This window comes from Ascaphus truei, chromosome 17 (assembly GCF_040206685.1).
Source record: "Ascaphus truei isolate aAscTru1 chromosome 17, aAscTru1.hap1, whole genome shotgun sequence".
Classification (NCBI taxonomy): Eukaryota; Metazoa; Chordata; class Amphibia; order Anura; family Ascaphidae; genus Ascaphus; species Ascaphus truei.
In genome coordinates, this window is record NC_134499.1 from 28,822,176 (window position 1) to 28,848,477 (window position 26,302).

A 26,302-nucleotide genomic window follows, 5' to 3' on the forward strand; every position below is an offset into this window, starting at 1 on the left:
CAATAGTTGATGCAGAGATATGATCTTTCTCAAGTTGTCCTGTATATCTTTGTTCGAACATAATAAAAAGAATATATATATTGATGCTCTCTATCTCTTTTCTCCTTTAACAGATGGGATTCACAGTGTGACTGCGCAGTGCGTCCTGCGAGTTCTTATTATCACCGAGGACATGTTATCCAACAGCATCACTGTACGGCTGGAAAACATGTCTCAGGAGCGCTTCCTGTCTCCCCTGCTGACCAGTTTCCTAGAGGGGGTAGCTACTGTGTTGGCCACCCAAAAGGAAGATATCTTCATCTTCAATATCCAAAATGACACGGACGTAGGAGGCTCCATCCTCAACGTCAGCTTCTCAGCCCTGGTGCCCCGTGGTGACCGCTCTCAGTTCTTCAGCTCAGAGGACCTGCAGGAGCAGCTGTACATGAAGAGGATGACGCTGACGTCGGCCTCCAAGCTGGAAGTCCTACCTTTTGACGACAACGTCTGCCTGCGCGAGCCCTGCGAGAATTACATGAAGTGCATCTCCGTACTCAAGTTCGACAGCTCGGCCCCTTTCATCGCTTCCGAGTCCATACTGTTCCGGCCCATCCACCCCATCACGGGGCTGCGCTGTCGCTGCCCGCAAGGCTTCACCGGGGATTACTGCGAGATGGAGATCAACCTCTGCTATTCCAACCCCTGCCAGAACGGGGGAGTGTGCGCCAGGAGGGAAGGCGACTACACGTGCATTTGCGGGGAGCGTTTCACAGGTCAGTTTCTTTATTCTCTTACAGTTATGGTGGGTGCACTGGCTTGGACGGGCCTACTGGATACCCAAGGAAACCACCATAATCTTAGAAAGCTTCATGTCATATTAGTGCGGTGAAACAGGCACAGAAATCCAATTTCTTTTGAAAAGAAACTGGAAGCTCATAAGTAAAAAAATGTAGGGGCCTGGGTATGTACAGGAAAAGCTAGTGGAACTCCATATCACCCAGTATCCAACGTTGTCATTGAACATCAGCTGGGGGTTGAATGGAATGAATTCCCACATGAGATATTGAATGTGGCTGGGTGGTTGAAAGTCAAGTCAACATGTGTAGTAATGCTGGGTTGTTTACCATCATCAGCAAGCTGGGTGAGTGCATTGAATTCTAAGCAGCGTCCAGGGAATCAATCCATTAATAATGCTCTTGGGTTTGTAGAAAATGAATACACACTGCCAAGCCACGAAATGAATGCATGGAGCCATCCCTTTTCTCCCTCGAAAACAAATGACTGAATCGTTTTTGAAAGGCACTGTAAACACTGGAGACAGTGAGTCTTTTTTTCCTGACCTCACACGTTCTTCATTCAAACCTTTCTTGGAAGAAGCTGCGTTGTGTGAAGACTGTTGGCTTGTAGCTATATTTTATTTTGAAACCCGCAAACATATGCTAAAAATCACTTTAAACCATTGAAGGCCAGAGGGACCATCAATATATTGTGTAGGTTCCAAGGGGAGCCAAGGCGTGAACATGTCCGTTCCTTCCAGAACTGATGTTGTAGTATGTATATACTGTATCTATCGGCCTTGTGCAGGTGTTGCTGTACTTGTATTAGCTTGCAATTCCGGGAGTGTTTATATGGAACAAGAGGAGGAATGGGTTGTACCCACTTTCTGGGTCTCTTGCTGTCACTCACAGACTGATATAACCTTCAAAGCACAACTTGACGTAACCTTTCTGGGCAGGATGGTGCAGGCACGTGGCATGAAACACGCATACAGCCGTATGTGCTGGTGCATCATGTGATGGGGGTGACCACACGTTTAGGCCCATATTACTCAAAATGGGAAAGTGTTAACCCCTTCAATGCCACAATGATCTTAAACAGGCCCTATCTTAAATAGGCCCTATCAAGCACTTTATCCTGTTGCTGACAAAGAATCCTGCACATAATCAATGCATTACAGGCCCCTCTAGCAGTGTAGGGGTAAAAGATTTTCCCAATCCCCCTTCATTCCAATCCCACCCGGTACTGTATGATGTGTGGCTGGGAAAGAGGAAGAATTATTCATTTAAACCCAGTGCTTCTGAGAATTGACGCTCACATCATTTAAATGTATCTCTATTGAGAATCTTTGCTTTCTCGTACCAGTTTTTCTATTAAACCATTGAGAGTCCTCCAGGGACATTTGTTGGTGAACATACACCGTGCAATGGCTGGACATGCATGTGATATAAATGTGCGTGAGGAGTGGAAGGGGCGAGGGGTGCTGCATACGTTCCTTTGTTCCTGCCTGAGTGCATCGGAGAGATATTGCCCCAGCCTTTGCAAGAAGAGTGAGTGATACTATAGGTTTGTGTTCTTAATTACTCTGTGGGAGGAGGTAAGCAGTATTGCTGTAGCAGGAGGGATGAATGGGGGGTATACCTGATGCATTTGTGGCCTTTATGTGTCCATGGTAGGAGGATTTGAGAGGTATTACAGGAGGGGCAAAAAAGTATGACACCCTCCTATAATTTATGAGATTGATTACTCTTTGGGAGCTAGAGCCATGGGTGGCGTGATGTCTGTTTGTCGGTCAGTAGATGTATATGTTCCCAATGACTTTTGGATGTGCAGTGTGTTTCATGTGGAAGTAGAGAGTAAGAGGGATCGTTTCCTTTGTTTCCATCTTTGTGATGGGGAGAAAAAGGAAAACGTTAAGTTCTCATTCATCAGACATATGCTCCGTTAGGAAGTCAGATATATCCTCCGCTAGTAAGTCAGACATCTCCTCTGCTAGTAAGTCAGACATATCCTCTGTTAGTAAGTCAGACATACCCTCCGTTAGTAAGTCAGACATCTCCTGCGCTAGTAAGTCAGACATATCCTCCGCTAGTAAGACAGACATATCCTCCGTTAGTAAGTCAGACATTTCCTCCATTAATAAGTTAGACATATCCTCTATTAGTAAGTCAGACATATCCTCCGTTAGTAAGTCAGACATATCGTCCGTTGGTAAGTCAGACATATCCTCCGTTAGTAAGTCAGACATATCCTCCGTTAGTAAGTCAGACATATCGTCTGTTACTAAGTCAGACATATCCTCCATTAGTAAGTCAGACATCTCCTCCGTTAGTAAGTCAGACATATCCTCCGTTAATAAGTCAGACATATCCTCCGTTAGTAAGTCAGACATCTCCTCCGTTAGTAAGTTAGACATATCCTCCGTTAGTAAGTCAGACAGCATGATAAAGGATGTCAAAGTGCTCACATGTCAGCCCTATTGTATAGTGACAGACTGCCCTCTAACCGTTTGGAGTTGAGTGGAGAATAGCAGCGACACAACCTGCATGACCTTTCCCATTCTCTGTAGGGTGTATCAGGATAGGACAGGGCTAGAGTCGTACACATAATGTGCAGTAACTGTCGGCAGATGCCAGGAGATGTTGAAAGCCACTGCGTTGACTGACAGCTGTACCACCCACATTGTCCTCCACCAGGGTGAGGGACCAGGTCAGCGTCTGGGACTTGTCAGACCATTCAAATACATTCAAACAAGCACAATTCGAACTGTTTTTCCTTAATTTTCCAGTCTGGCCTCAGAGACAATGAGTATTGCACTTTAGCGAATAAACTCCATGATTTGGAACATAACATTCACAGTGCAAAGAATGATCAGTATGTATGTGTATATCTTTATTTATATAGCACCATCCATGTACACAGCGCTTCACAGCAGTAACACACGTGACATAATATAACACATAGTGGGAATAAGCGCTTCAGGCATAAAAGTAATTAAAGGAAAAGGAGTCCCTGCCCCAAAGAGCTCACAGTCTAAATGGTGTGGGGAGAACTTACAGACACATTAGGAGGGTGTTCTGGTAAGTGCGTCTGCAAGGGGTCCAGATCAGTGTATATGAGGTGTATAGTATCAGCCAGCGGACCTACCCACATGCTTCATTAAAGAGGTGTGTTTTAAGAAAGTCCTAAAGGTGGAGAGAGAGATATTGGGGGGAAGGACATTCCAGAGGTGCGAGGCAGTGAGTGAGTAGGCGGGATAGGGATTTAGATCCAAAAGGAGTAGACAGAAGACATCCTTGAGCAGAACGGAAGAGCCCGGAGGGGTGTATAGCAAGAAATTAGGACTGAGATGTAAGAAGGGGCAGAGGAGGGTATAGTGAGAAATTAGGACTGAGATGTAAGAAGGGGCAGAGGAGGGTATAGTGAGAAATTAGGACTGAGATGTAAGGAGGGGCAGAAGAGAGGAGAAGGAGAATGTATGTATAAAGTATATATATAGAAAAGTCTAATCCAGTCACCAATAACTAAAACTGGAGGGGCAAGACTACTGTCATTTTTCTACATGGATGGGCCTACTAAGGCAAATACTGAACTGCTGGCACCCGGTTCCCACTGCTAATATAAGTGCAGGAGCTCCGTTCCTGCACGTTCCTGGTCCCCTCTAGCCCTGGGACAGGAGTATAACTGGCTGATAAGGGCATCAGACAAGCAGGACATTGCACACACAGCTGCAATGATGGACCCCATACTGGAAACCTGCGTTCGTCTCATCTGGCTGAACACATACCGTAACATGCAAACTGAAACGGAGAGAGAGGGGGTAAGTGGCTACATGGAACAATGTGAAATCATGCTTTCCCTGGCAGTGTTGGTTCTCTTGCTTTTTTCTTCCCCCTGTGGCACAAACCTCTCTAACAGGCCAAACATTAATAAAGGAGTCTGCAGCTCTGTTGCACATGAATATATTAAACCAAAGGCTGGAAATAGGAAGAGATGGGAGATGCAGAAGGACCTCAGCACAAAAGTCTATTCATCTCTAGAGCGCGTCTAATTATTTGTAAGATAAGCGAAGCTGGCTTAATTAACCCTGGCCGTTTGAAACCCAAACCAGCCTCTGCAAAGTACTCAGCATGGTTGGCATGTAGCTGGTTCTCTTACTAGATCTTCTGCAAAACAATGGCATTCAAGATGATTTGGGGCAGACGCGAGAGAAAACTGCCTAATGAAAAGCTGAGATCAGTAGGATTACAGGTATTGCAATAGGTGAGGAACGTGGACAATTGCAGCAAATCGTCCTTTTGAATGAACTTGTGCATGCGAGTAACATTGTATTTAAATGCCTCTTGAGATCCCAATCAGCCCCAGAGACAGGAATCTGTAGCTACGCTGCCCCCTGGTGGAATGTCTGATGCAAAAGTATTAGTAGCTTGGCATGGAGGTCAGCAACTGAGAGCAGCGGTGCCAGGGAGGGAGTCAGCAATGTATGGGGAAGTTCCTGGGAATTCTGGTGTTGTAGGGGGGGGGATCACTTCATATCTGAAGGCTTTGCTCACAGAGCATACAGCAAATAAAAAGATCACTTGTGAGCACATTCACACATCTCAGGCCTGCAACACTGCTTCTCACCATTATCTCTTGACATACAATGCTTCCACTGCAGCCAGGGATTCTGGGTAATGACATGCTAATGAGCACACTGTGTCCGACCACGCAATGGAATCTCAACCATGTGAGCACAATTCCCAGCCTTTTGCTGGTAGTGATCCTTTGTACGATTGTGCACGAGCCCTTTAAAGAAGAGATGTGCCTTGAGTCCAGCGGTTGACTTGTTGGAATTTGGGTGTAAAAGGCCAAACTAGTTGGAGTTGTCCATAGAGCAATTAAATATTTTAGGAAGGGGGATGCAGTCAGCCTGGGATTTAAGGTCTGTTTAACGAATACACACCATCTCATAGTGACCAGCAACGATGTGGAACCCATTACCCGCAGAGTGAGGAAAACACCATGCTCGGAGCTTCCCACCGAGATACTTCGGAATGAAGATGTGTTACATAGCTGGGCAGAGCGAGAAAGCGAATGCCAAAGTAGGACAGCAGATCAATAAATGGTTTGTGCAGGGATCAGCAGATGGATGCGATCAAAGCAAAGCCACGGGAAATACCTTCATTAGCACCTAGAACTATCTAAAGATCCAGTTACTGTCGGTTAGTGAACATCTTACACTTAAGTGCCGTACGTGTTCTGCAGCCTCTTGCAGCAACGGGGTTGAGCGGAGGCTGGGTGAGATCCTGAAACCCATCCTGTCATTTGCTTTAAAGAGAATTCTTTCCTTTCCAAGAGGGCAGGCCCCCACTTGAGAATTTACATCTTTGTTAGACTTAATTGCTACTTAATTTACTAATCTGTTAATTATTAGTCCCAGGGAACACGCTTATGGGAATAATTCCACCCACTTTGATGTGTTCAGACAAGGCAGACTCTTTTCTAGCTGTAGATTGGGAAACACTTAACCCCTTGGTTACTGGAGGTTGCATTGCTTTGCAAAACATTGAGTTGCTGACCTCTCTGAAGCTTCATTAAACCTGTCCAAAAAGTTATACTTTTTTCTTCCCCCCGTTAGACTTTCCTTTTACTTTCTCATCCTGATAAAACAGCGGATTTAATTGGGAAATACTCCATCTCTCTTCTATGTGTATACATTGTAGCATACATCTATACTCCCAGTACTGCATTTGTTCACCAAAATCCCCCAACCCCACATAGCTGTGTATTCAGTAAGGCCCAGAAGCTGCTTTCAACCAATAATAACCATTCAAATAAATGAATGATCAGTTGCACAATCAAGTCACTTATTGGCTTTCTCGGCCATGCAGCCAAAGGAAAGTCGAAGAAAAGTGGAGAATGATTATTTCTGTTGCGATCAGAGTTTACTTCGAAAGTAGGAAACACCCCTCCCCGCCTCTGGAGAGATTCTCTGGCTTAGAGCCCTGCTGTGAGCAGAGTTTAGCCTTAAACCTTGGCATAGATTTAATTGTGCGGCTCAATATTTCTTTATCAGTGTACAACAGGTTTGCACTGTAAATGTATACAGAAAGGGCAAAATGAGAGAAACGCCAACTCCGATGGTTGCACCCACGTAGGGAGGGGTACAAATTCTCCGGGGTTATTTGAAGGCCAGTTGCCTATTTCCTGTAGGAATTAGAAATGGCTTTGGTAAGGAGGGTGAAGCAGGCTGCCTGATCCTGTGCCTCATAGTCACTCTCTTCTGTTCATGTTATCGCAGAGCGCTGGTGCTTCCATATACAGGGATGGGGGTGGCAAAGGACCAGCGTGCTAAGGGTTAAAATTTGCTTGTTCTCTGTGGAACATCAACCCCACCCACTGGAATGTTAACGAGCCATGAGGACACAAAGAGCTTTTGTTCACAGCTGCATTGCATCTCAGCCACCAACCCCACTGTGCATCTGCTTTGCCCCAAAGGCGCACAGCCTTTGGCGCAGCCGAAGGGCAGCCAAAGGGTGTGAACCGTTTGCTGCCGTTGGTTGATGTTAAAGCTGCTCTATTTCAATCTGAAACTCATATGCCCTTTATCCCCTGTACCCAATTTTCCAACTCTATCTGTCCTATGAAATGTCTGTGAATTCACTGTATAACCTCTGTTCTTTTAATGTAACCATGTATTTTTTAGAACTCTGTCCCCAGGACATACTTGAAAACGAGAGGTTTCTCTCAATGTATTACTTCCTGGTAAAACATTTTTATAAATAAATAAATAAAAAAAGACTGCAGTGAAGGCAGGGAGGTTTCTAAAAGTGTATAGTGCTTTGTATTTTACTGTGTAAGGGCTGTTAGCTCATAATAATGACTTTATTTCATATAGTACTTTTCTCCCAATGGGACTCAAAGCACGTCACAATTACAGTATAGCGCACGGTACTCAGTACATAGGTATTTTGCAGACACAGTCCCTGCCCATATGAGCTAACAATCTATGTTTTTGGTGCCTGAGGCACAGCGAGATAAAGTGACTTGCCCAAGGTCACAAGGAGTTGACACTGGAAATTAAACCAGCTCAGTGTCATTGTTTACAGTCAGTGTCTTTCTACCTTCTCATTCTCATTGGGTTCAATATTCACTGTTGCCACCATGACTTGAAGCAGCATCACAGGTTTCATTACAGGTAATACCTTATTTGGATAACAATAGCTAATAACTAATAATACATACTTCCTTCAGCTAGCGCCATTTTATTTAAACAAATATAAAGCTTAGGGTTCTTATAACCTTTTTACAAGAGGATGAGTTAAAATGCTATTTTGAAGGCTAAAGAAACAAATTCTCACATGTTTTGATCCAAAACCATTGAACGATTTATTACAGGGGATTAGCAGTGGGTTCCTGACACATCCCAAGTTTGAATGAAGGTCAGGATCAGAATCTGTCTACCCATGAACCCTGCTTCTCTATCCTACAAATAAGTGGGGAGGTATTTGTGTCCCACGACATGTTTGCTCTGCTTTTAATCTTGTTGCATTCAAAGTTTAAGAAGGAACTAAAAGTGTTCTTCTTTCTGACATGGAGCAATGGGAATACCTGCTCCAGGGGGACCTTTCAGTAATGCCATCTGCCACCCTGGCATCAACGCCTCCTTATTCTTTCTTGCACAATGTACCAGGAGGGCATGTTTAACTCCAGCATTGCTGTAGAGACTCACAGGGCTGTTCTCCACACGTCTTGGCTCTTTTGACCAGAAATGCTTTGGTTAATGTCACAGGCACCGAAAAATGGTTCTTGCCTGGAGCTTCACGTTCCACCGTATGCTCAAGAAATTGCATTCTCTGGGTATCCGTGAAGTGCTGGCGATGCCAGCTCGGTCGGAAGTGGGGAGGAAATCTAATAACATTCCTTGAAGAGTTTGTCACAATCATTTCCACCTCGGGCATAAACAAGTGTTTGTTCTGTATACTGCTGGGTACTGTCCCACTTTGAATCTGTCTAACACCGTGTCTTTCCTAATGAACGTTTTCATCCTCGCCAATAATTAGAACAGTCAGACCTGTTGGATAGCATGAATTATTTTCCTGTGTGCACGATGTTTGATACAGCTGTAAAAGGAGAGGAAGGCATTTCTATAAAGTATGCTATACTCGTTTGTAGAAGGTGATACCTTTTAATGGAGAGAAATACTTGGTGGGGTAATTCAGGTACTTATTGAACCCATGAAGAACTCTCGTGTCTGTCCCTTAAAAATCCATACATTTCTACAAATAGTCTTCTAGAGGGTTATTCCTTAAACTGCCCTTAATGAAAGTTTCAGTGCGATGGTGCCCCGATCGGCACTGTCACACATTAATGAATACCCCTCTTAGTCTGTATTGACCATTATTAATCTGCCATATAGGTTCTGCATTTCTATGCAAGTATAAGCTGATCGTTCCTGCACAGAAACAATGTATTTCCAGCTAAACGTTTGAACTTTGAAAGACAATTCTAAAGCAATGGGTGAGGTGTAATAGCTATTTAAACAAAACAAAAACCTTTGGCCTTGACCTGGAACTGTGACCTTGAACTTTGACCTTGAGCAGTCAGAGGTACAGACTCCCACATATTCATCATGTGGAGTCAATTCTGACTGCTGAAATCTATTGTATAACATCTATTCCATGTCCTAAAGCAATCAATGTTCTGTAACGCTATCCAGTACGTACTCATCAATCTGATTTGTAATGGTAACGTGATAAGAAAGGCCTTAACCAAAGGACTCAGTGTTACTGTAACAGATTCATTCAGCCCCGAGCTTTAATGCATTGCAGACCTCTCTGGTAAAGAATTCGTTAGTCCTCTTATTTCCGTAGGAAAACATTACCATGAATCTCAGAGCACTTTAGGAGGGAAGTGAAAATAAAACAGAGCTGTATTTGTGTCCCAATGGACACATCTGTATTAAGCTCGTGAAATCTTTGTAAATCAGTATTGCTGACTTGAGGCCGAGAGGAGAACTCTCAAAAGCTTGTCTTATAATATCTATTGTTAGTCCAAATAAAAAAGGTATCACCTAATACTGCAGTACTCTTTCACTCTGCACTATCACAACTGGACTAACACGGCTAGTTCTCCTTAATTCATGTCCCAATGGAGTAATTTGTTAGTTTTAATTATGCTGTATGTGTCCTCTGCCCACCTCCCGCCAACCCCCAACCCCCGTTACCCTTTTTCAGATTGAACAGACCATGTTTCTGTGTTGGCATATTGATCCGACCATGGTTCTGTGTTGACATATTGATCCGACCATGGTTCTGTGTTTCATATTGAACCGACCATGGTTCTGTGTTGGCATATTGATCCGACCATGGTTCTGTGATGGCATATTGATCCGACCATGGTTCTGTGATGGCATATTGATCCGACCATGGTTCTGTGTTGGCATATTGATCCGACCATGGTTCTGTGATGGCATATTGATCCGACCATGGTTCTGTATTGGCATATTGATCCGACCATGGTTCTGTGATGGCATATTAACTCTCACTGACACCTTTACCTTCTTCGTCCTCTGCAGGTGACAACTGTGAAGTGGACAGTGGCTCAGGACACTGTGTCCCCGGTGTGTGCAGGAACGGTGGAACATGCACAAACCTAGCAGAGGGAGGCTTCTCATGTCAGTGCCCCTCGGGGGACTTCAATAAGCCCTACTGTGAGCTGTCCACCCGCAACTTCCCTCCTAAATCCTTTGTGATGTTCAGAGGACTCCGCCAAAGGTTTCACATGAGCCTGTCCCTCTCGTAAGTGCACCTTTCTGTCTTATCGGTTGGGAGTGGGAGTTACAACCATCATACACTGGTAGAAGGAGCGGCTCAGTGAGTAAAGACGCTGTCTCTGACAACAATGAGTAAGAAGCAGGGGAGACCGGTTCAATTCCCGGTGTCAGCTCCTTGTGACCTTTATCTCCCTGTGCCTCAGGCACCAAGAAGTAGATTTTAGGCTCTACAGGGCAGGGAATTGTGCTTGCAAAATGTCTCTGTGCAGCACTGTGTACACTGACAGCGCTATACAAGAAAAAAAACTACCATTAGTTAGGGGACTGTAGTAAACCTGCTGTAATCAATGAAAAAAAGATCTTCCTCGCGGAGAGTTGTGGAGGTGACTTCCTTCATCTGTTGAAAATGTCCTACTGTATGTTGAGTGGATACATGGGTGGGAATCAAGAGCATTGCACAAGCTTTGCATTACGCAGCTGTCAGATGCAGCAAAGGGGAGAAAGGCGAACTAAAGTCTAATAAATACCTCAAATCCAATGGAATGGACAGCAAGAGGCCTTACAGCTTAGCGCTGATTAGTAAATAGGACCCAAAACCTCATTATTTTCATTATACTTTTTACATTTGATCAATCATTTGTTCATCATTATTTGCCATCCTTCTCTGTTTTACATTTGCCTTTTTGCGTAACCAATCTGCTAGTTTCTGCCTTTTTACACGCTTCTTTTTTTCCTCGCTCCTTTCAGTCCACACCCATCCCAGCTGCCCCCCCCCCCCCCCCCTTGCGTTTCATAAAAGTGAGACCGTGGTCATTAGGTTAGAATTGATCCATTTCTGATGATGTCATTGTAGGCAGCTCCTTCCACCAATCAGAAGCTCCACATGGCTCATCATGCTGTCAGGGGCATTACCTCATCCTAGCATGATGAGTAATGGTACTGCAGCAGTCATTTTATTAATTAGATCTTTCCAAGGCGTATTCCATTCTGCTTCTTATGGCTTTTATTTTTAGGTATTTTTTTTTTTTCCTATTAAATATTTTGCTTTGGATACAAGTTCTATCTAGTAATGCATTCCTAAAGCAACATTAACCCCTTCTGTGTTGGAGAGGCTAGCAACATATTGCAAGGTTTATCAGCTCTACATGTTAGGATAGTGGGTTCTGAATTCTGAAGAACCCCCAACCATCTGTAATAGCAACTCTGTGCATTGTAAGGATCCCCAACCCTCTCTAATAGCGCATCTGAGATCAGATGCATTGTAACGAACCCCAACTTTCTTTAATAACGCATCTGAGATCAGATGCATTGTAAGGAACCCCAACCCTCTCTAATAGCACGTCTGAGATCAGATGCATTATAAGGAACCCCAACCCTCTCTAATAGCGCGTCAGAGATCAGATTCATTGTAAGGAACCCCAACCCTCTCTAATAGCACGTTTGAGATCAGATGCATTGTAAGGAACCCCAACCCTCTCTAATAGCGCATATGAGATCAGATGCATTGTAAATGTTTCTATATTTGATACAATTTTCAAATGGCCAGAACATTTCAGGGTCCCCTTTTCGGTAATGCCCGTGAAACCCAAGGATTCCTAGGAACCCTGGTTGAAATTGTCAAGTGCATTCACACCGTGTTCGGTGTAGCGTATGGTTTCACTATAATAAGTAATGGATAAAAACAAATTGCCTCTACAACATAATTTTGTAGGTGTAAGATGATTATTGGCAGGTTTTTGATCCCTAACATATTAATTTAATATGCTCCAAAGTAGCCATTCGGCACCATTATTAGCTGGAAAATCCCTTTGAAGTCAGTGGGAGTTTTCAGCCAATAAGGGTGCAATCGGCTACTTCAGGGCATGTTGAAAAAAGGCCTGAACCATTACATTGTGGAGCAGCCGCCCAGCAGGGGTGGTAGGGGCTAATGCAGTAAGGGATTTCAAAAGTGCTTGGGACAGGCACAAAGCTACCCTAAATACGAAAGAAAACCAATTATCATACAGGGTCTGAGGTTTTACAATAGAGAGAAAAATGGATGGACTGACACCCAGATTCAGGGTGTCAAGGTTTCGCACACCTTAACGCCCGTTAATTTCTGTGGGAATTAAGTAGTGCATAAGCTTCTCAACCTTTAGTGACTCTGGACTTAAGTGGGCCAATTGGTTCTATGTTTTTATTACTCTACTAGAAGCGCGCCAAGCGTTTTAACGACATGCAGGCACACGTAGCCAGGAAAGGGTTAATTTAAAACCAAATAAAGTGGTTCTGAAAGGTGAAGTTTTATCCAAGAACTATCCTTCCTACCCACCCCATTGTTTCATAAAAATCAGAGATAAGCGTTTATATACAAATGCAGTCTGAGCCATGTCTTGGCTCCTCGGTGTCTGAGCTGCCTCTAGAAGTGTCTCATTTTGAAAAACAATCATTTGTCTGTTTGTCAACTGTTTTCCAAAACACAGCCCTTTATTAAATGTGCCTTGTTCTCCTGAGTTCGGTGTCATGCATTAGATTGAAATCCATCTCCATAGTGAGCCCCATGGTCTATAGACATAACATTACCATATAGTCGCACTCCGTCTGCAGGTAGCTCCTGAGCTTCTGTGACATCTATAATGTCCTAGGGGTAGAAACGGAGCCAAAATATGACAAAGAGTTATTTCCAGAGTGATTCTAGAGATCAGTTAGAGAGGTTGAAAAGAAATTGATACCCCCTATAATCCTTCTATTGCACCATATACATACAGTATTTCTAGTGTCAACCGGTTACACAAAAGCTGCTAAGATAATCACAATTTATGTATTATACCTTAATACAGTGGTTTCCAACCTTTTTTTGGTGAAGGAACCCTATGTGAACTTCAACTCAACCCTCTCTAATAGCACGTCTGAGATCAGATGCATTGTAAGGAACCCAGACCCTCTCTAATAGAGCCTCTGAGATCAGATGCATTGTAAGGAACTCCAACCCTCTCTAATAGCGCGTCTGAGATCAGGTGCATTGTAAGGAACCCCAACCCTCTCTAATAGCGCGTCTGAGATCAGGTGCATTGTAAGGAATCCCAACCCTCTCTAATAGCGCGTCTGAGATCAGATGCATTGTAAATTATTCTGTACAGTATTTGGCATAATTTTCAAATGAACTGAAAATTGCAGGAAACACTTCAGGGATTTCTGGGGGAACAGAAGGGTTCCTAGGAACCCCTGTTGAAAAACACTGCCTTAATACAATGACACACAACGCTGTATATTCCACACATATTTTTGGACACTGTTTAAATCCATGGAGGTTGGCAATTAGTCTTTTCTACATTTTCTGGTTTGGGCATCTTTTATTGGACAAGCTCAGCAATCCTATAGAGATGTTTTAGATGGGGTTTTGAAACTGCAAGAGTCTAATCTCTTGTGCCCTCAAAAGGTCATGTTTAATAACATCTATGAAGCGCTTTCAGGGGCCCCATAAAATGTATGGCAATATATTAAAGGATTGTAAAGCTGAGACCATTTATAATAAAGCAATAGCTACTACACTTCTTCTGAGGAATCTGTAGGAGAACGGGAGTTCTAGTTGGATAGAATAGAGTCAGTGAGGTTATTTTGTGGAGCAGTGAAAGGTCTGGAGTCTTGGGCAGGAAGATGTCTCAGCTCTGGTGCTTTGCTGTAAGAAACATACAGTACTGTAGCTCTTCACTCTCCGGTTGAAGCATCCCAACGGTACTAGTAGCTCTCTAGGCGCAGCGAAGATTTAATTTAGAAGGAAGGCAGATTGATGAGATGGTGATGGGGCCATTCTGTAAATACATTACAGTGCAAACACAGAGGCCAGAGAGAAATGGCAATCTGGGTGGGACGGCTATATAGATAGGACCCCAGCCCCGGGGTTAGAGCGAGGTTTCTCTCTCCTTTTCCTGGGACGGCTTTATAACTGGAAGAGAGGATTCCCAAATTTCGGTTAATCACATGTTCCTAGATATCGGGTATTATCCCAGCCATTTCTGATTTGACATCTCTCTCTAAAACATAGGTTTTTAGAACTAGTTGCCACTTTCTACATTTATTTTGACACCACAGAACCCCAGAACCCCAGAACCCCAGAACCCGTGCTTTGGCTATTATATCTACAGTATGTGCCCAAATATGATCGCTGTGGTAAGGCATACTGTTTGTATACTGATTTAAAATAAAGAACTGCCATACTTTCTAAATTATGTATTATTATTTTTATCATCACAGTACAATACATATAATATTTTTAATTAATTTAACCCCTTCACTGTCAGTGGAACAGACCCACCTGGTAGTGAAATGGTTAATACCACTAAGGAGTTACTTATCCTATAATTTTCATGCTTTCCCCCTCCCCAGGAATATCTGTGTGGATGGGAGATGTAGTACCAGGAATGGCTATGATTTTTCCACAATATCATAATCTGGGGGCCACTTGCATTCGGAATGATTTGCATTGCAGTTCCCTGTTCTTACACCATATAACAATGCGGACGAGTCCCTAATAATGTCTGAGATGAACACTTGCCTGTTAGCAATAACCAATCAATTGCCAATCTGGATGCCGCCACACCCAGCCCACTAGTGTTTAGTCAAAATAGTCAGCCCACTGTAGTATAGCTAAAGAATTGACAATAAGAGATCCACGTACAGTAGGTTTTCTCTCTCACTTTATAACAGTGCTTAAAGCACAGGGTAGTAGCAGGAGGGAAAGGCTGTTACAAAGAAATGTATGAAAAAAAATCAAACGTTTACACGGTTCATTATTACTGGATTTGCATAATATTAGTCGTCCATATACGCCACATCTCCCCTAATTAATGTGCGGATGTTCAGTAGTTTATTAGCGTTCATGCTCTCAAAACGGCATTTCCCCTTTCCCCAAATTATCGGTCTGTTATTGTACTAAGTCTCCCTTATTATCAGGCAAACCCATCATATGTTATCCATCTTGACCTTGAGTCACCAGGCTCTATAACAGGGGGCTCAACTCCAGTCCTCAAGCCCTCCCCAACAGGTCAGGTTTCCAGGATATCCCAGCTTGAGCACATGTGGCTCAGTCAAAGACTGAGCCTCTGATTGAGCCGTATGTGCTGAAGCAGGGACTGATTGAGCCACCTGTGCTGAAGCATGGATATCCTGGAAACCTGACCTTTTGGGGGGGCGGGGGGGGGATTGATGACTGGTTGAGCACCCTTGCTCTATACCGCCTTATTTCTTCTGTTTTCCCATTCTAGGGTTCCACTGAGGCACGCGGCACAAACTAGGGAAGAGGCCGACAGAATTAGAATGTTAGAATCATAGTCTCAGCTAGTTTGTAACTAGACATGATTAATAATGTGCTAATAACTATCACTACAATAATACAAATATTATGGTGTGTGTGCGCATTTACCTCTCCTATCCCCACTGGATGTATATTCATACACTTCCCAACTGGAGCTTGCTGTAATATTTGTATCCAGGTTTCAAATATACACGCCCGGAGTTATAATAATGGGTTGGAAGAATAGGTTGTTATTAGAAGTGACTCTAAGGACACTTTCATCCAGCTGGGGATTTTTGAATCTGTAAAAACCTGTGCTTGGTTCAAACCGTTAAGATGATCTCGAGTTGGGTGCCAACCTTATCGGCATAAAACCCCCCCTGTCCTTCCAGCTTGTCAACCATTGCCAACTCCTCCGTCAGCGGAGGAATTAAGGCACCTACCTGATCGCCATCTCCCGGGACATGCTTAGTCATTCCTGATTGTATACATCCTATCCCATCAGAATTACGCTTTGTATTGGAGAACCTCCAATCCAGACCTGACTGGGCCTATCCATGGCTATTGGAACCAGATCACCATTGTGGTAAAGCTTATTTAATCAACAGTGCCAGAGCGTCTTGCTGTGCATGTCCATCCAGCACTGTAAGAGTTATGATCTACGAAGCCCACCAGGTTATACTTAATAAAGGTCATGCAGAGCATTGGCATTGTGCAGACAGAGTATTAACATCGGGTAATAAAACTGTTAGATGCCCATGACCCTTTTAACTCAGGCCATTAAAACATCTGCATTAGGAGATGATATGAGCATGTGAAGGGATTCTGCATAGTGCCTGGTAATTATGGAGGTGGGCTACTTAATAACACAGAGCGTTTAAGGTTAAAATGAATCGCACTCATTTGTTGTCAGACTGGATGCTATATGTCTATAGGGGAACATTCAAACAAAAGGATGTTCTATGGCCCCACCTGGTTGCAATCTTCATAGACAGACTTGGGTCCAAAGAATCACATCGCGTTATAAGCGGATCGCCTTAGAAATAATGTACAATTGTATGCATTGTACAATAAAGTATTTAAGATGCCAATAATCGTGTTGTAAAGTATTCATAAATACGTAAACTGGGAGCCACGCTTACATCGCGTTATAAGCGGATTCGCGCTGTAACGGATCGCGCTATAACGGGGTTGAGCTGTAACTCTTATTCAAATAGATTTTCCCTGGGTAAAATTTGCACAGATCTTTATTGAAGTAAAAAACAGGGAGAAAAAAAAGCCTTTGAGGGAACAAACAACGGTCTCTGTAGCCAACACACAAAAAATCTAGTGACATGACCGGGAGGCCACGAGGAAGCCCCCTTCCTTCTTTTACCAGTACCCACACAAACACATACAAATAACGCCAGACTGGGCCTGGAGGTATAAAGGCTGCAGCTTTGTTTATGATGTAATAATAGCGTGACTGCTCGTCCCGGCCAGAATGCTCACTTAATAGGTTAAGTGAAGGGTCAGAAATTGATTAACACACATTCCCAGCCAGCTCAAACTCCTACACCCACCACATCATGAATGTAGTGTAGGACCTGCATTTTTAGTTATACCTTGACGTTTGGTATGCAGGCTTATAATGCTTTGGCCAAAGGGTTTAACTAAATAACCAAGTAATTATTATTATTATTGAAGTATTTGAACTTTGTACTTATTACCATATATGTCTTGTCAATTTGATGTAGTATTGGGCACCCCTGTCTTTTGTTGTAAGTGAAGGGTCAGACAGGCCTTGACCCGCTGACCCGTCAACTGTCACCGCGCCCTCTTGAGCCGGCTGTTATCGGGAGAGGGCTCTCGGAAGTTACTCCCCGGTGACTCCTCTCCCCCTCGCCTCTACACCCGGGCTTTATCAGCCCCGAGCCCCTCCTGGCAAGGACAAGCACTTACCCCCAACTGCTGCCCCCGATGGGTCTATTTAACTCCCCTTAAATTAGGCCCGTACCGCCAGACTCGCGATGACCCTCACCACATTATCGATACATTATCAATTAAATATTATTGTTTAACCTGACTGATTTCAAATTACGCTCGCAATTTGATCCCGCTTGATATTCAAACGGAATCCTGAACCCCTCCTTAAACCGTGCCATAAGTGGCTGGGCTGCCTCCTTATTGGGGCACTTTGCCAGCCATGGCGCCATTTCTTGGACTATTATAGGAAACGCCGCCCTCTCGGTCATTCTTCTGCCCTGCACCCTTAAATACCCGTGTCTTCCCTAAGACATTCTGCTCTTGTATGCTGGCCCCCACATGTGGCGCAGGCGTGCCGGAAACGTCAGTTGTCGTATTTACATTTGGACTCGTTAAATGCCCAACATACGCCTGGCTGTTTACTTGGCATATAACCCCCCCCCCCCCGACGTGTGTGCTTGAGTGTTAGATCGCCATGCGCCTCTATCGCTGTCGATCGGCCCGCAAAAAGGGCGTCGCCCCTCCTCCTGAAACATGCTCTGGATATAGGTCCACATCTTTAACGTTACAGGATATCGTCCCCTGTTAGCCTCCATGCCGTGTCTGAATTCCTCGTCATATTTCCACCAACCCCATGCCCCCGTGTTTCAGGTAAGCATTAACAATTATGTTGTGGTACTTAAAGAGTGCTGAACACAATTGTGGTTCCTTTTCCCCCATTACGCCGGCCAAGATTCCAAAAGCTTGTGCCCAGTTTTGGTGTGTGCGTGGAAAAGACGTCTCTCAACATTCTGAGCCTTCGTTGTTGAAGAAGGAGCTTTAACCTTATCACAACTTTAGTGTTGTGTGAGGATGCACCATGCGCTATCAGCGGGGTCATTATGAGAAACAAGAACAAGGTTGGTTAAAAAACAGCAAATGGTCAACAGCAGACACTGGTCACTGCAGATAGCACCACCCAACGGACTGAGCCTGTCCATAGCTATTAGACAGAGTTGCAGTCTACTGTACCTTAGATAATGCCAGGACTTTATGTAAGAGGGGAAGAGTAACCTCTTCTGGCCCAAGTACAATGTACTGTATATAACAATGTCTCAGAAACCCAATGCGTTTCCTCTACTTATTTAAAAGGATTGCTAAATATATTATCATGTGTAACAGGGCTCATCAACTAGTTTTATAAAGGGACCGGATCTAAAAAAATAGGAGTAGAAAGGCAACAGGGATGTTAAAATGCAATTTAAAGACGTGCAAATTAACATACTTCACGACTTGCAAGCATTTATAACTCCTGCACCATATATAGTTACACATCCTTAGCTTACAAGTGAATATTAGTGTGAATAACTGCGCTTAGCTGCCGGAGTAATTACAGTGATTAGCTGGAGCAGGGAGTCCAGGGGTCACTTTGAGGCCCTTTTGCGGGACGCATTTTACCCCTGGGCCGCCAGTTGAAGAACCCTTTATATAGCGTGACTTAAATAGTATCAAGATAACAAGATACCAGTGGTATAATTTAAAGCCGGAGAGCAGCAGACGACACATTAAACTGGGAACTCTCGGAAGTCAGGAATCGAGTCGGGCCGGTATATTATGTGCTAAATCCTTGCTGGCAAATCATCCTCTACATTTATCTGTATCTTTTTTTCTTTCTTTGCATTTACCCAGCGCAATGCCGCAATCCTTCGCCTACATTAACCCCTTTGATGCCAGGTGGGCCCGCAATGCGGGGCGCTGAAAAGTGGGCAGGAGTTCAATCCTGTTTCTAGAATAAGTTCAACAACAACTTAACCCTCTGCAATGCGTTGTTGGCCCATCTCGCAGCAAAGGGGTTAATTACAGTGCTAGACTCTCCCTCCCACCCGCATCTCTCCCTCCCCTCTCCCCCCCTCCCTTCCCCACGCCTTCCCTCCTTGGGTTCTATTGGCAACATTCCTATGAACGGGCTGCAGTGGCGCCGATGTTTGTCAAGAGCAACTTACTAACGCTGTTATGTTGTGATCCAAGCTTGCTGGCATGCACTGCATGTCTGTGCCGGCGGCTTCTTAATTACTGTATAGGCAAGTGATTCAAGATTGGAGAGGTTTATGCAGATTTTAATAACATCCCCCAGCACTGTAATTAAAATGAAGTGATAGTAAATAAATTTTTTTTTTAAAAAGCCAGTTAATGAACTTGTTTATGTAAAATAATGTTTGCGCCGTCGTTTTTACGTCATTTTGGGGGCAAACCGCTGCTTCAGCTTATTGCACCATCATGGGAATCCAAGTGATCACAGAAGAAGAGGTATCAAGAGAAGACTGTGTCACTATTCCCCACATAAGCGCAAAATGCGTTGGGGTAACCAGTTAGGGATGTGTGAGTATGGTTGAAAACAATGCATCTTAAAGCTGCAGACCAAGCAATATCCTACGTGTGTTTAGAAAAAAAAAAATCAATTCTGTACTATGAGAAAACAACTCTGAATGACCCTTTTTAATGTATTATAATGTAACAAGCCTTTTTTGTTTCTCTAGCAACCATTTACAAAGTCACAGATACTGACTGTGCAATCGTTTAGTGAAACCCTGAGCCGAATCTTCGCCGATCGATCACAGGAGAACGCATCGATCGGCATCTTGGCTTATTACTTATCCTTGTGTGGATTGTACTGATGTACATATTAATGGGGGGACAAAAAGCGTCAACTGCTGCTTTAATAAGGAGCTAAATACATTATATGCATCAAACTCACCACGTCTCAGGCATTGACTGTTTCTCGTCAGTGATGTGGCATCTTTCTATTGGTCCGCCACCGTGAGCCAGTGAGGAGACAGAAATACAACGTCCAAAAGGAGGTGGCCCATATGTACTAAGTGGTGCAATTCCACGGGCGAAGGGACGGGAAGACGGAAGGTGTATTGTGAGAAAGCGCCGCTTAGTAAATACGGCTCTACAGTATATATTGAGAAGCAGAAGGTTCCTGCAGCTAAAAGTCCCATCTTCAAAACAACGGGAAAAGAAAGGAATAGAAAGTATAAGGGTCTAGATCAGGGGGCTCAACTCCAGTCCTCAAGCCCCCCCCCCCCCCAACAGGTCAGGTTTTAAGGATATCCCAGCTTCAGCACAGGTGGCTCCATCAGTCCCTGCTCCAGCACAGGTGGCTCAATCAGTGTCTGCCTTCAACTGAGCCACTGCTTGAGCCATCTGTGCTGAAGCTGGGATATCCTTAAAACCTGACCTGTTGGGGGGTCTTGAGGACTGGAGTTGAGCCCCCCTGGTCTTGGCAATAAAACAAATGTGGGGCAAAAGACCTGCACCAAATGTCTCAAATAAAAAAATCCCATATAAATCAATAGGGTTTTTTTTCTTTGATACAGCGCGTGTACATTTTTTGCCCCACTTGATACGAAACCCCAATGATAAGGGGGTTGCTGTGGTAGGTAAACATGCAAGTTGCCGTTATATACGTGTTGCAGTGGCTTCCCTTGTCATTGGAGACCCACATACATGTTTAATATATTTGCATTCTCCCCCCAGAACTGTTCCCTGCCCAGGTTGTTGTCTCGGGTTAAAGATCCCACATTCGCATATCTGACGTTGCCCGTTTCTTCCTTTCCTTAGTTTTGCCACCAAGGAGAGGAACGGTCTCCTGTTCTACAACGGGCGCCTGAACGAGAAGCACGACTTCATCGCAGTGGAGATCATTGACGGGCAGGTGCAGCTGAAATATTCCACAGGTTTGTGTCCACGATCGTCTTAACGGGGGCTTTTGGTGTCTCCATTGCTGCTGGGGCTGGGGTACAGGCGGTCCTCGGTTATCCGACACAATGCGTTACTCAAAATGGCGTTGGATAGCGAAACGTTGTAAAGCGAAACACGTTTTCCCATAGGAACACAGTTTAAATGAAAGGTTCCGTTCCTGAAGGCATTTTTAACACTAAAATACACCAAATATTTTACGCAGGCAATAAGATACGCAGCACACACATAAATTATATAGTGTATATACTGTATTTTATATATATAACATAATATATAATATACTATAATAATATAATATATTATATAGTATAATATAATATTATATAATATATATTATATACACATAAACAACTTTGCAAAGCGTCGTAAGAGCGTTGGATAAGCCGTTTTGGCGTTGTAAAAATGAACATAGGTATGTATTGCATAGCGTTGGATAAGCCATTCGTTGTAATGCGCAGCGGTGTAAAACGAGGACTGCCTGTACTTATAAGAGATCCCATTCAAACCACAAGATGTTGCTGCAATTTAAACCAAATCTTTCTGAGTATGACAGCACATTTTCTATCCGTTAAGGGGTGAATCCCTCCTAGGAACAAATTAAACGAGTTCCAGTGACGTGTACACCGAGTCTTATCTGAGTAACTGATACATTTTTTTACACAAATCTGATACCTACCAAGTATTTATTTTTTAGATTTAGACTAGGATGGGGTTTGATTTCCTCTGGCTACTCCCGTTTGTGTGATGTCACTGTGTGATGTCACTGTGTGATGTCACTGTGTGATGTCACTGTGTGATGTCACTGTGATCCGCATGAGCTTGTAGAGCCAGAGTCCCACCTCCCCACATCGTTCTTGGTTCTCTGATACGAGGAAAGAAAACACTTGATTGACAAACACTTCCCCATTCAGAGGCCCCTAAGGAATCCAACTTGCCGACTGTGTGGGATTGCACCTTTAAACCCCACAATGCATTGTGAACTGTTACTGAAATCAACTTCCCCTTTATGATATACCATGTCTAATGCTCTAAATCCTCCCCAAGATGCCACGGGGGGTGTTTTGGATAGGCAAGACATCTCCTGTTGATTATTACAGTCTGCCAAGCCATAGCCGGCAGGTAACACCGATCGCTGTTTGGGTTGGTTTATTTATTTACCTTTTATTTTATGATCTTCTACAAAGATAGAATACGAGAACGTATGTAAGAAGCCAGGCCTCACAGATCTGACAGATCTTCTGTAGAGTTGGAGTCAACATATTGTATGGCTTTCCATGTATATGATGTAAACATATGTTTTCTTTATATGATGCTTTGTTTCAATGTAAATATAAATCTACAATAAAAGATCGTTAGAAAGAACCCCATGCACATGGTTGCAAGGAGTAGAGCTCGGGGAATGTGTAGACATACTCGGTGTCACTGTTTAGTGCTGCGTGCTCATTTTTAAGGGAAGTGGATGACAGACTTTCCTCACAATCAGGGCCACGACTGATTTCCCGGGGGCCCAGGACTAAAATGTCGACCAGGGCTCCCTCCCATGTCGGCGACCTCGCGAGCCACCCTCCCCCTCTTTCACACATCCTCGCTCTCCCCCTCCTCTATTTCCTCCTCCTCCCCCATGTATTTCTCTCCCACCCCCCCCTCTGTCTCTCAATCTTCCCCGAAGACGGGCCCAGCTTCCGGCGCGCACAGGCTGGAGAATGAAGCCCAGCGCCAGAGGGAGAGGCAAGCCCAGCAGGGGGCCCGCAGCAGCTGGGAAGATGACTTGTCCCCGGCTCTCCCCCCTGTCGGTCGGCCCGGCTCACAATGTTCACGGTTCCATCAAGATTTAATGTTGAGGGTCTGGTGGTATAAGTGCCGCTCTTGCCTTGGTAGGAATGGAGAGTTGCATGCGGTGAAGCCAAATGAACACATACAGCTACCACAAAGCATTGGGGTCACTTACACAGATGTGTTTTATAACATGTCAAACACTGGCACATTTATGCCCGCGCCACCGGGTCTCTGATGCTTCCTTTGGGTATTACAGTGTGAGATTGATTTCCCCTTTAGAAGCTGTAACTGATGCTGTAAATCTCGCTGCAGCTGTCCTTGCTGTGACAGGGCTGTAAGGCATTGGGAAGCGCATGGTGGAGTTTGTTTTCTACGCAACTCAATTCCTGTTGTATCAGGTGCAGGACTGTAGCAGAATTCCATGGTTTGGTAACTATGTTGCGGAATACATCATTGCAGAGTACAGCTAGAGCAGAAATAATAGGAAGGGGGCCTTCAGTGCATTATTACAGCTACTGAACCCAATGTAAAAACCAGTAGAGAAATTATAGCCGTGAGTTACTGGTTATCACTATGGGTCGGAGAGCAGTGGGATCAGGTACCACCCAGAGTTGATTTGATATGGTAACCCTGCCAGGGCTGGAAAGGCTAGCACTTTCTCAAATTTACATCCCTCCCCCATTTATGAAATTTTGCTTTTATAAAGCTTACGGGATGGACTAGGGAGGAATATGCTCTGTGCTGTACAGTTACTGTGACTTCTCAAGCAAATAGCTGCATGACATTGCTTGGTTCCTGATGTCAATGTTCAATGTATTATTCGAAGGTGAATCCAGCACCCTGGTGACTCCGTACCTCCCTGGGGGTGTCAGTGATGGAAAGTGGCACACAGTGCAGCTCCGCTACTACAACAAGGTAGGGGTGATTTGCATCACACCGACTGCTACTGTTAAGATCCAGATTCTCAGTATATCTATGGGCAGCACAGGTCTTTATCCTGGGAGATAAAGGCAAACAAAGCGGCATGTCCCAGGTCTTAACGAGCGGACACTTTGTCTGGACCACGTTCTTCTACTTAAAAGATCAGACCATTGCTTAACTGGTTTCCTCTGGAGAACAGACACAAAGCTGTATCATACTGTGTATAGCTGCAAATTAAAAAAACATGCAAGAGATATTAACTTAGCATCTACTGCAATTCTGCTGCCTTAATAAGAACCCCAGATGTCAGGAAGTATCAGACACACTGTGTTATCAAACATTGGGATATGATTCACTCAACTGTATGCACGGCTTTGAGCCGATGAAATAAGATAGACAAAATTATGGGAGTCCCGCTCGGTGCAGTGCTCACAGTCTGGACATGTTCTTCTCCCTGATCACAGTTTCTCTGTTCACATTTGTCTCTGTCCACTTCTTCCCCCTTTCTCAGCCAAAGATTGGACCCATGGGGGTGGCACAAGGACCCTCCAAGGAGAAGGTCGCTGTCCTGGCCGTAGATGACTGTGACATGTCCATGGCCCTAAAATTCAGCAATGAGATTGGGAACTACTCATGTGCAGCGGAAGGAGTGCAGTCCAGCTCCAAGAAGTGAGTGTGAAAAGAATGCCTAATTAAATATGTGTTACCAAGACGTCAGTGTGTGTTCCTTTGGCCCAAATACCCAAAGCCTTACAGTGTATAATGATCATTTCTTATGTAGAGCTGACTGTAGAATTTTGCAGGCACGATGAGTCCCTGCCCTGAAGAGTTTACAATCCAGGCGAGATTGAGTGGCAAGGTCCCAAGAAGAGCTTGGGAATTGAGTCCCAGCTGACACTGGGAATTGAACTCTTATAGCAATGAAGATGATAACCATATGGTTCTGCAATGGCCAGCAGTGCATTGCTATTCAGTGTTTGGGGTCTCACCACTAATGTCGTCCTTTATATTTGATAATAATTGGAGTGGTTTCTCCGTATATATTTTGTGAAAACCCCCGTAATGGAGGTGCATAGTTTTTACTGTAAAACTTCTGAAATTTTTATTATTTTACACTACTGTTAAAAAAAATAATCCAGGACAGTATGTCAGCCACATGAGATTCAGCATTCGTACCTTGAAGCTACTGTGTACAAAAACCTCCACGATGCAAGTTGTCACTTCTTGTTTTCCCGCAGGTCCCTCGACCTCACAGGCCCTCTGCTCCTTGGAGGTGTCCCCAACCTGCCTGAGAACTTCCCAGTGGCACACAGGGAGTTTGTAGGATGCATGAGGGACTTATACATTGATAGTAAAAGGATTGACTTGGCCTCCTACATTGCAAACAATGGAACATCTGCAGGTAGCACAACGTCACTGTAATTATCATGATGGAATTAACAGGGTGGAGGCAAAGCATTCGGAACTTCTTAGTATTACATGGGTTGCTGCCGAGATGAGAATTTTAACCTCTTTTAACACAGACACCAACATTATGTTAAGTAACAGTGTAACACCAACACCATGTAATGTAACAGTGTAACACCAACACCATGTAATGTAACAGTGTAACACCAACACCATGTAATGTAACAGTGTAACACCAACACCATGTAATATAACAGTGTAACACAGACACCATGTAATATAACAGTGTAACACAGACACCATGTAATATAACAGTGTAACACCAACACCATGTAATGTAACAGTGTAACACCAACACCATGTAATATAACAGTGTAACACCAACACCATGTAATATAACAGTGTAACACAGACACCATGTAATATAACAGTGTAACACCAACACCATGTAATATAACAGTGTAACACCAACACCATGTAATATAACAGTGCAATACCAACATCATGTAATTTAAAAGTGTAACACCAAAACCATGTAATATGACAGTGTAACACAAACACCAACACCATGTAATATAACAGTGTAACACAGACACCATGTAATATAACAGTGTAACACCAACACCATGTAATGTAACAGTGTAACACCAACACCATGTAATATAACAGTGTAACAGCAACACCATGTAATATAACAGTGTAAC

General features: G+C 43.9%; 1 protein-coding gene across 4 annotated transcripts in view; it reads left to right on the forward strand.

Moving 5' to 3' along the window:
- CELSR3 (cadherin EGF LAG seven-pass G-type receptor 3) overlaps positions 1 to 26,302 on the forward strand; it is an 88,519-nt gene that overhangs the window by 27,351 nt on the left and 34,866 nt on the right. For all 4 annotated transcript variants that reach the window (XR_012788603.1, XM_075574525.1, XM_075574527.1 and 1 more), the window contains exons 2-7: positions 114 to 752; positions 10,316 to 10,538; positions 21,354 to 21,469; positions 24,097 to 24,185; positions 24,703 to 24,860; positions 25,430 to 25,593. Coding sequence is in view for 3 of the 4 variants with exons in the window: in XM_075574525.1 (XP_075430640.1) it covers positions 114 to 752; positions 10,316 to 10,538; positions 21,354 to 21,469; positions 24,097 to 24,185; positions 24,703 to 24,860; positions 25,430 to 25,593 (1,389 nt within the window). In the remaining variant the exon portion in view is untranslated. The remainder of the gene's footprint in view (positions 1 to 113; positions 753 to 10,315; positions 10,539 to 21,353; positions 21,470 to 24,096; positions 24,186 to 24,702; positions 24,861 to 25,429; positions 25,594 to 26,302) is intronic.